Raw genomic sequence first — 11,467 nt, 5'->3', positions numbered from 1 at the left:
CTCACCCACTGATCTTCAGACACACTTTATTTGTACAAACAAGATCAGCGTTTCTTGAGAACTAATTGATCTATCAGTAATTTCTCAAAAATACTTTCCTTCCTGGGAATTGTTAGCCTTACATTTCAATAGGGGTCACCTCAGTTAATGATAAACAAGTATAGAACTGAAGTATATGTTTAACTCTGTGGAGGAATTTTGAGTGAGTCCCGAATGCTTTCTATTTTTTTGTTTGAGATAAGGTCTCACTATGTACCTTTGGCTGTTCTGGAAATCTCTACATAGAGCAGGGTGGCTTAGAAATCAGAGTTTCACCTGTTGTTACCACTTGATGTTCGGAATTAGAGTTCAGAAAAATTTCTATCCATTTTTTGAAGTTAATAATTTGGATATGATTTTGCTGAAATATACTAAATAGTGTTAATGTGTTTGCATGTCTCTCTGTATATATTGCTAGGCATTTTTCCTTACATTACATATTCTATTAGGTGGGCAGAGGAATGGAAGGTGTCATTCTCTTTTTTGTTTCCTTTTAAAATGAGATTTCCTGACCCATGTGTTATTTTTGGTTGTTATTTTTACTTTTCTGGCTCTTTTTTTTGGGGGGGGGTAGCCTGCCACCCAGATTCCAAATAAATCCCATATAGAGTTTTATTCTTTGTTATGAATGACTAGCCTTAGCTTGGTTTGTTTCTAGCTAGCTTTTCTTAGCTTAAATTATCCTGATTACCTTTTGGGCATTTTCCTTTTTTTTACTTCTGTATATCTTACTTTCACTCTTACTCTGTGGCTGGCTGGATGGCTGGGTAGCTGGACCCTGATGTCCTCATTTCCTTTTCTCAATCCTCTTTATTTCTCCTTTTCTCCTCCTGTTTCACTTGCTGCCCACCAGCCTGCCTGTCTTTTCTATTGGCTGTTCAGCTCTTTACTAGACCACCAGGTGTTTTAGACAGGCACAGTAACACAGCTTCACAGAGTTAAACAAAGGAAGCATAAACAAAAGTCACATACACTAAAGTAATTTTCTACAACACCCATGTCACAGAATGTATGGAGCACACAGAGTTATGTAAATATAATCTCAATGAAGTGTACACTTGCATTTCTGTCAGTCTCACCATTTCAATTACAAACATATATGGGACACTTTAGGATGCAGTGACCTATGAGGATGTGCATGTGACCTTCACCCATGAAGAGTGGGCTTTGCTGGATCCTTCTCAGAAGAGTCTCTACAAAGATGTGATGCTGGAAACCTACTGGAACCTCACTTCCATAGGTGAGAATGTGAGCTTTCTGTCATTTTTTAACTTAAGGGGACAAGCTTTTCTTGGACATTGTGCTCTTCTGTGATCTCAAATATGCAAGGGGAAGAATCTGATGAATAAACCAGGCATAGTACTAAGATTCATGAAAGACAGTAATTTATGTTGTGCCTAATTTCCAGTAATATATCACATACATTTTTCTGGTACTGTATTTTAGGGTACAGATGGGAAGACCACAATATTGAAGACTATTCCCAATGTTCTAGAAGACATGGAAGGTAATTTTCATGTGCAAGCAATTACATATGTACATCTGAAAAATGTGAATGTACCCTAAACTTTGAATGAAAAGAAATTGTGTAAGTAAGCATAGCTTTGTTATGATTATTAAATTCTCACAATACCATGTACTGCAATGTCAGGTAGCTGATCACTGTTTGCAAAGCATTCCTTTAAGGACAAGACAAGAAAAAAAAAAAAAAAAAAAAAAAAAAAAAAAAAAACAAGACAAGAAAATAATGGCATAATAGATGTCATAATTTTAATCATATATTATGGTTTAATAAAGATCAGGATAAACAAATAGGTCTTATAGATGTTTATTCATGGAGAAATAACTTACAACATAGACAAATGAACACATGCAGGTTCCGTCGGATGCTCTCCTGTCTGTGTCTGGCCAGCAAGAGAGACCTCCCAGGTTCCCCTTCAGACCTAGTTCCACAGGTCACTTCTGCCCCTGTCTCTACCCCCAATGGGCGTTGTCAGTGCCACAGATGCAGACAAAGTGAATATCTCACTACATTCATGGCCATATGAGACAGATGTTGTAGAACTGTCCATCCACTTAGTGTCATGCCATTCAGTTGTCATATAAGGTATACACATTGATGACGGGATTACTGTATGTCCAAGAGCTTTTATAAGCAAATCTTCCATATAAAAACTAGTGATCCTCATATACTTGTAGTGAGTGACTTACCACAGTTTTCTGAGAGGAGCATTTACGACAGACAGCATGGTGTAGAAACCAGAATCCCTATACCACATCTGTTTGAGACACAGAATGTAGACTATGTAATGCAGTGTGAAAACTTTTTGTTATCTTCCTTTACCAGGTATGTCATCTGTCACTCTGAATACAAGCCCTGTGAGCATAAGGGAAATGGAAAGAAGCATTGTACTTCTGTCTCTCTCAGAAAAACTGGGAGATCTGTAGTAGTCCTCACTATGAAAAGACATGACAACTGTGAAACAAGTTTACAAGTAATTGGTATTCCAACTTCCATGGGAATACCTCAAGAAACTCTCATTGGTGAAAAACCTTGTGAGTGCCAGGAATGTGGAAATTCATCTCTCTGTCCTGGCTCAGTGTGCACATGTGGTATTGCTCATAGTATAAGAAAATGTTATGAATGCAATCAGTGTGGTCAGACTCTGAGTTCTTCAAGTTTTCTTCAAAGATGTGAAAAGCCTCGTGTGGACAGAGAAAATAGTAAGTGCGAGCTATCTACTAAAGGCTTTAGCCATTACGGGCATCTTCAAATACACAACACCACCAATAAGGAAGAGGATCTCTCTATATGTAACCAGTGTGATAAAGCCTTTAGATCTGATTCCTCCCTGAAAGTACACCAAAGAACTCATTTAGAAGTAAAAACCTATGAGTATAATCAAAGTTATAAAGCCTTGGCATGTCCCACTTATCTTCAAATATATAATATAAGTCATACTGGAGAGAAACCCTATGAATGTAATCACTGTGGTAAAGCCTTTGCACATAAAAGTCATCTTCTCACTCATCTAAGAAGTCATACTGGAGAGAAACCCTATGAATGTAATCAATGTGGTAAAGCCTTTTCACTGAAGAAAAATCTTCTCTGTCATCAAAGAAGTCATACTGGAGAGAAACCCTATGCATGTAATCAATGTGGTAAAGCCTTTGTAGAGAAGTATAAGCTTCTCAGTCATGAAAGAATTCATACTGGAGAGAAACCTTATGCATGTAATCAATGTGGTAAAGCCTTTGCAAGGAAGAGTAATCTTCTTAGTCATGAAAGGATTCATACTGGAGAGAAACCCTATGGATGTAATCAATGTGGTAAAGCCTTTGCACAGAAGAGTCATCTTCTCGGTCATGAAAGAAATCATAGTGGAGAGAAACCCTATGAATGTAATGAATGTGGGAAAGCCTTTGCACAGAAGTGTAATCTTCACAGTCATGAAAGAAGTCATAGTGGAGAGAAACCTTATGGATGTAATCAATGTGGAAAAATGTTTGCACAGAAGAGTAGTCTTCAAAGTCATGAAAGAATTCATACTGGAGAGAAACCCTATGAATGTAATCAATGTGGTAAAGCCTTTGCAAGGAAGAGTAGTCTTCACAGGCATGAAATAATTCATACTGATAAGAAACCCTATGAATGTAATCAATGTGGTAAAGCCTTTGCAGCAAAGAAGAATCTTCTCGGTCATGAAAGAAATCATTCTGGAGAGAGACCTTATGAATGCAATCAGTGTGCTAAATCCTTTGCACTGAAGAAGTATCTTCTCAGCCATGAAAGAATTCATACTGGGGAGAAACCTTATGAATGTAATCAGTGTGGGAAAGCCTTTGCAACCAAGAGTCATCTTCTTAGTCACAAACGAATTCATACTGGTCAGTACAATATGGATGTAATCAATGTGGTAATTTCAGATATGAGCTGCCATGTGGGTGCTGGAAACTGAACTGTTTTCCACTAGAGGTACTTGCTGGAGTCCAGAATCTAGGGGTTCAGATCCCAAAGAGGAGATCAGGTGTTAGCAAAGGAAGGAGCCTGCCATATCTGAGAGTGAATGAAATAGCTGCTGCTCTATTGAAAAAAGACTATACTTTTTATACTCTAACTGAACATTAGTTTAGACTCAAGCAAGATTGAAAGTAGACTTAATGATTACAGGATGAAAGCAGCCATCAAACTCATTACAACATTTTTCCTGAGGCAAAAAAGTGTTAAATTTTGCAAGTATCTAAATGTGTGTCTGGATGTGAGCCCATTGTTTCCTTCCATAGTGTGCTTTCATCATTGGGATCAGGTGTGTCTAGTCAGTAAATCTTTAAGATCTTTGTTCTTGGTGTGATCAGGAAGACACAATGGGGATTCTTGTGTGGGAGTAGGCATGTTTATCATTCTATGTGTTTCCATGGTGGTGGGGACTTTTACCTAAATATTTTTATTAAAGCAACTGCCATTGTATACATCTCTATTCTCCACTGGAACCTGAAAAGAATTTCTCACAGGAAAAGGCATAAGGAAATGTCATAACATATAGTGTGTGATAAATATTGGGTCCCCAGTTATCTGGTATCCTTTACTAATACAATAAGCCAAATTAAACCAACTTATTAAGACCAGACTTAAACAGCAAGGCACAGCAGAGAATTTCTGGGTGACTCTCAGAAAGGCAGGAGAGGAATCATGTGGCAGGTCTAGCTACCAGGTCTTAAATACCCTGTAGGCATGCATGATCTTGAGCAGCTCCAGGGGAGGAGCTGACCCTTGGCAGGCTTTCTTAAGGTGGTGTCTGGAATGAGAGGAGTGGGAGCTGAGGTATAGTTTCCACCTAGACATCCCAGACCCTTTGGGTATGTGGGTGCTGGGTCAAGTCTGACTACTTCCTGCATGCCTGGGATGATATGGGGAGTTGGGTTGCATGGGCTCACACTCAGTAGGAAGTATGGGTCAAGAAGCTTTTGGTCAATTGCCATCCTGGAGACCTCAGGCATCTGTTACTTCAGGAGGCAGAAAAGGTAGGTTGCTAGGAAAAAAAAATAGATTATTATACTGGCCCTATGAATGGGGCTAGCCATGGGAAGAGGGAAGACTACCAAGAATAATGGAATGGGGAAGTTCCCTGGTTGTACAAAAGGGACAAAGATGAATGAACAAGATATGAGAGCAGATATGCCCTTCATTGGGACATCTTGGAAAGACAGGTCCCAGTTACTGGATAGGTGCCTGCTTGAGCCTGGAGAGGTGGTACCAACACCGAAGTCCCAGGAGTTTGGGGAGATGACATACCATATTGAGGGATGACATGTTCTTCAGGATTATCTGAAACATCTGCTGGTGGGAAATGCCTTTATCTATCCATCCTATAAAAGTGTTAACAAGTTAGGAGATAATGGAGTTTTTTATTAGTGGGCATGTAGGTGAAGTCAACCTGACAGTTCTTAACTGGTTGGTGTTCTTAAAGATGGTGCAAGGGCTGTTGTATCTGGAGGGCTCCCTGTTGCTGGAGTATCTTGTCCCACCTGGTCCCACTGCCACTTCAGCCCCAAATAAAATAACTGATGCTATATTAACTATAAAACTGTTGGCTGATGGCATGGGCTTCTTATTGGCTAGCTCTCTCTTAATTATTAACCCATAACTACTAATCTGTGTATTTTCACATGGTCTTGACTTACTGGCGAATGTCTGGACTTGTTACTCCTTTGGTAGTTACATGGCATCTTCTCCTCTGCCTTCCTTTCCCCAACCTTCTCCTCATCTCAGCCCCATCTATGCTGCCCGGCCAGTCAGAGTTTTATTCATCAGCCAATAAGAGAAACTTACAGAAGGACATCCCCCATCAGTCCCCTATGGGTTGGGCGTGGTACTCTTTTCTCAGGAACTTGCAGGTATTGGTGAGAGAGATGGGGCTGAGGGGGGGGTTCCACCTAAACAGTGAGAACTATTAAAAATGAAAGTAAAAGGAAGCTGGAGAATTAAGATCTGGGATGTTGAAACACTAGCACTGTGTCATGCAGCCATGGTTGCTGTGCAATATATGCCAGGTACTAAACTGCTAAACCATCTCTTATTACTGTTTCTTTTTCTTTTCTTTCCTTCTTTTTTTTTTAGACTTTTATTATTTTTAACTGTGTAGGTATGTGTCTTCACATATGGGGTTGTGCACACGAGTGCAGGTACCTGGGGAGGCCAGCGGCATTGGAGTTGGAGGTATGGTCAATTGAGAGCCTGCTTCTGCCTCCTGGGTGCTGGGATGTAAAGTTTACCACCATGCCCAGTGTCTTTAAAGTATAACTTGGATCTGTCTTGACAACAGAGTCACACAACTCTCTGACCCCCTCCTGGCCTTTTGTAATCTGGCCTCACTTTTTCTTTTAAGATTTAATTAATTATTGTCTTTGTGCACATGCATAGTATAGTTTGAAACCAAAAGACAGACTGTAGGACCCAGTCCTCCCTTTTGATCATTTGGGTCCTAAGAATCAAATCATATCTGTCAGCCTTGACTGCAAGCATCTTTACCTGCTGCGCCATGCCATAACATCCACTGAGTCCTGATATTTTTTGTTAGTCATTGTTTTGGGGTTTTATTTTTAAAATAGGCTCATGAAGTTCAGGCTGATCTTAAACTCATGACCTTTCTGCTTTTACCTCCAATTACTGGGGTGACATGTTTCACTACCATGCTCTTGTTTCTGCAGAGGCCTTGTGTATGCTGAGCAAGCATTCTATTCAATGAGAGCCATCTGATATGAAAACATTCATGTAGTTGAGTTGTTCATAAGCAGTCTACACTGAGCCCCTTGTAGAGAGCCACCGGTGCCATTCCCGAAGATGGCGCCGGTTTCCTGTCCATAAGCCAGCAAGGCGCAGTTGTTTTTGACAATGCGCATGCGCAATCCACGTCATGGGGTGACAGTTTCGAGCGTTGTGGGCTGCACCTGTCAGTTTAGGACATGACTCCCTAAAGCATATATAAGCAGTGCCTTTTTCCTCCTTTGGGGTCTTCCCTCAACTTGCTGTAATGAGCCGGGCAATAAACATAGCTGCAGAAGAATCCTGTTGTTGAGCATCGTTCTTGCAGGCAAGGCGATAGCACTCGACAAGTGGGGCCGAACCTGGGAACCTGACATCAACGGCACACGGGGGACCCTTCAGGAGACTGGAGAGGATTCAGAACTGTGGCACAAAGGTAACAGATAAGGTGAGTTCTGATAGTCATGCTACTGTTTGGGCTTGATCTTGCCATTGAAGGGTTGATTATTGTGCGTTTGGTTGCCTGCTTGTTTTTACTGTATTTGTTTTGTTTTGAGGAAGCACATGATGGGCAGCTAAAAGCAGGCACTAGACCATTATCAGATTTTCAAGAAAGCATGTCAGAAGCAGAACATGAAGAAAAGATGGGTGCACGTAAAAAGAAAAAAACATAATAAAGAGAAAGTGAAAGGGCTTCACGAGACGGATCCATCTCGCAGAGGAAAGAAAAAACATCTTTATCCTTTAGAGGAATTGAAGGCTTTAGAGCTTTCCAGTCACCCCTCGGAAGAGGAACTATCGCCCTCTGAGGAGGAAGATTTGGAGGAGGAGGCTGCACGAGTCCCTACTGCGCCTTCTCCTTATGCAGAGAAGGAATGTAAATACTCCTTTTGACCTGAAACCAGACATGAGATAACCCGGATGTTTCCTGTGTTCGAGGAAGATGGGAATCGTGCCCATCACCCTCTTGAGCATAAACAGGTTAAAGAATTGGTAGAGTCTGTTCGCACTTATGGTATCAGCGTGAACTACACTGTCGCAAATAGACTGTCCGCGGTGGCCATGACTCCCTCGGACTGGATGTTCTGTGAAGGCTTGTCTCACTATGGGACAATACTTAGAGTGGAAGGCCATACGGCATGATTTGAGTCAATCACAAGCCTGCGCTAACGCGGCAGCAGGGCAGCCCGCTTGGACATTTGAAATGCTCACTGGACAAGGACAATGGACAAATAATCAGACAGTGTATCCTTTAGAGGTCTATGTTCAGATTAACACATGTACTGTTAAGGCCTGGAAGGCACTACCTAATAGAGGGGAAGTATCAGGGAACCTTACAAAAGTCATTCAGGGACCAAATGAACCATTTTCAGACTTTGTAGCGTGTATGATGGAGGCTGCAGGAAGGATTTTTGGAGATCAAGAACAGGCTATGCCCTTAATAGAACAACTAGTTTATGAACAATGCACCAAGGAATGTAGACAAGCCATAACTCCTTGGAAAGGAAAAGGCTTACAAGCTTGGCTTAAGGCTTGTAGAGAAATAGGAGGTCCTTTGACCAATGCAGGGCTGGCGGCCACCATTTTACAAGGACAAAGAAAGGGCAATATGGCAGATAAGAACAAGACTTGTTTTCAATGTGGCAAAATGGGACATATACAAAAGAATTGTAGGGAGTGCATGTCAGGACCTAAGAGGATGCCAGGAATCTGTCCCCGATGTAAAAAAGGCAAACACTGGGCAAATGAATGTAAGTCAGTCAAAGACGTTAATGGTAAACCATTGCCTGAGCCAAAAAACGCCCTGGCCCCCCCCCCCCGCCCTCAGGGCCCTCAAATATATGGGTTAACGAGCTCCCCCCTGAGCCTAGAAAGGAGGAAGCCCCACGGAGAGCCACTGCAGGTTCTGCAGGATTGGACCTCTGTGCCACCACTAGAATTGTCTTGACCCCCCCAAATGGGTGTACAACCTGTTCCTTCTGATTTTTCAGGCTCTCTGCCAAAAAACACAGTAGGACTATTACTAGGAAGGTCATCTACCACCCTAAAAGGTTTAATTGTCCATCCTGGAGTTATAGATCAAGATTATGAGGGACAACTCAAGATCATGTGCTCATCGCCATGCGGGATTTTCCCATCTCCGCAGGTGATCGCATAGCACAGTTACTTATTCTTCCTAGTTGTCATGAGGATTTTGGGGCCATTAAACGAAACAGAGGGGCAGAAGGATTTGGCCACTCAGATAAATTTGATTCTGCTTATCTTGCAGTTGATCTTGATACCAGACCAATATTAACATTAAATATAGAAGGAAAGAATTTTCAGGGAATTTTGGACACAGGAGCTGATAAAAGCATCATTGCCACCTCCCGGTGGCCTTCAAAATGGCCAATAACCCAATCAGAACATTCATTGCAGGAACAAATTGACACACTCTGGCAGCTAGCCCAACTGGGCTGTCAATGGAAATATTCCAGTTTATGTGTCACCAGTGTACAATATGAAAATTATACAAGAGCTGCAAACCTTTCTAAACAACTTTTTCAGTATCTTTTAGGTGAATGGACAGGAGAATTTGATAGCCTGATGGACCAACTCCGAATGGCCATCGTCCATGTGAATTCCACCGGTGTGGACACCTCTCTATCAGAAGGATCGTTTTCCTGGATCTCCACCGCTTTTTCCCATTTTAAGGAGTGGGCGGGTGTAATGGGGTTTGGCCTGCTGTTATGTGGTAGGGTGGTGCTCCTGCTCTGGTTGGTGTAAGCTACATGCTCAACAGACACATGACAAAGTGGTTATCGCTCAAGCCCTAGCTGCTATGGAGATAGGCTCCTCTCCCACTGTGTGGCTAAGCATGTTAAAAAATGGACATTAATTGTCCAATAGGACAGCCCTTGCACCCTGAGTCTTCTATGACATTGCACCAGGTTAGGGTGTCCATTTTTTTTTTTTTTACCAGAAACAGCCCTAACGCTCTGCGGGGTTTTTTCCCATTGCATGCAGACAGGTGCTTCTTTAGTTTAGCCTACTGTAATAAATTCTTCACGCTCAGGTTGTTTGGCTTAGCACTGCACTCCGGGTTGACTCTGGCCATGAGCAGCTCCGAGAAGGGCAAGTCTGGTTGCATATGGGTTGGTATCCAAGGCCCCACCTTCAGGGAAAAGATGCCAGACAGGTATGGCACTGACTTGGCTGACTACCAGGATTCAGGGTCATTACAATGTCCATCTCGTTACTGGAGATCAGACCACTACCCTTGCCTGTTGCGTTTATAAAACAAAAAAAGGGGAGATGTAGAGAGCCACCGGTGCCATTCCCGAAGATGGCGCCGGTTTCCTGTCCATAAGCCAGCAAGGCGCAGTTGTTTTTGACAATGCGCATGCGCAATCCACGTCATGGGGTGACAGTTTCGAGCGTTGTGGGCTGCACCTGTCAGTTTAGGACACGACTCCCTAAAGCATATATAAGCAGTGCCTTTTTCCTCCTTTGGGGTCTTCCCTCAACTTGCTGTAATGAGCCGGGCAATAAACATAGCTGCAGAAGAATCCTGTTGTTGAGCGTTGTTCTTGCAGGCAAGGTGATAGCGCTCGACAGCTCCTGTCCCAAAAACAAACAAAAATTGCAAACTAATGAAAACGCTTGTTAAATCGTTATGTGTGTTTTGAGACAGAATCTGTCTCAGTTGCCTAGGCTGGCCTAGAACTCACACTGTAGCCCTTGAATCCTGCCCTTTGACTGCAGCCACCTAAATACCTGGAAAACAGGACTGGACTACCGAGTGGGCAAAGCAGAATGCAGAGAAGCTTAATTATGTGTCTGGGGACACAGATAATTGCCAGAGGGGCATGACAAGATCAAAATGTTCCTAGGATCAGTTTGGAATCCCGAAACTTCCTTGAGGTGGAATATCATTAGTTTAGTGTGGAAGGATGGGAAGAAGCCCTAGGCCTAATCCTCTTTGGGGTCTAAATGTCCTGGGAGTCTTCTGTGGGCCAAGGCCACAAATGCAGTGTGACGCATATACACTACCTATGCCCACCTGGCCTGGCTCTGCTGCCACTTCACTGGCCTCACTGTGTTAAAAATTCTGACACTGAGCTACCCCAGGCAAGTGAGAGAGTTCTTGGGAACAGCTGGCTTTTGCCGCCTATGGATTCCAGGGTTTGCAGAACTAGTCAAGCCCCCTATACGAGATCACTAAAGAAACCAAAGATTTTTACAGGACTGAGACACACCAAAAAGCCTTTGAGGACCTAAAAAGACACTTGCTAGAGACCCCAGCCTTAAGTCTGCCAGATGTAACCAAGCCCTTCACATGGTTCATAGATTAGCATAATGGAATGGCAAAAGGGGTCCTGAATCAAAGCTTAGGCCCAGTAGCCTACATGTCAAAAAAGTTAGATCCCATGGTGGCTGGCTGGTCACCCTGCCCACGCATGATTGCTGCAACTGCCCTTCTAATAAGAGATGCAGACAAATTAACATTGGGACAGATCTGACTGTGGCTGGGCCTCATGCATTAGAAGTGGTGCTCAAACAGCCTCCCAACCGCTGGCTAAGCAATGCCCGTATAGTGCACTACTAAACCCTGCTCTTAAATCCTTCGAGAATCATCTCTCAGGTGCCCTCTGCCCTAAATCCAGCAACACTACTACCGGACCC

The 11,467-nt window shown here is 42.7% G+C and overlaps 1 protein-coding gene across 1 annotated transcript; it reads left to right on the top strand.

The window, feature by feature from the left end:
• The first annotated feature begins 1,036 nt into the window (after positions 1–1,036).
• LOC127216535 (zinc finger protein 883) lies at positions 1,037–7,696 on the top strand. Its single transcript, XM_051177236.1, has 8 exons — positions 1,037–1,048; positions 1,153–1,279; positions 1,486–1,546; positions 2,387–2,916; positions 3,001–3,956; positions 5,925–5,934; positions 7,131–7,238; positions 7,551–7,696. The coding sequence occupies exons 1-8, from the start codon at positions 1,037–1,039 to the stop codon at positions 7,694–7,696; spliced, it is 1,950 nt and encodes a 649-aa protein (XP_051033193.1).
• Positions 7,697–11,467: the final 3,771 nt, after the last annotated feature.

Source organism: Phodopus roborovskii, unplaced genomic scaffold (genome assembly GCF_943737965.1).
Source record: "Phodopus roborovskii unplaced genomic scaffold, PHOROB, whole genome shotgun sequence".
Classification (NCBI taxonomy): Eukaryota; Metazoa; Chordata; class Mammalia; order Rodentia; family Cricetidae; genus Phodopus; species Phodopus roborovskii.
This window is presented reverse-complemented; position numbering and strand designations above follow the sequence as displayed.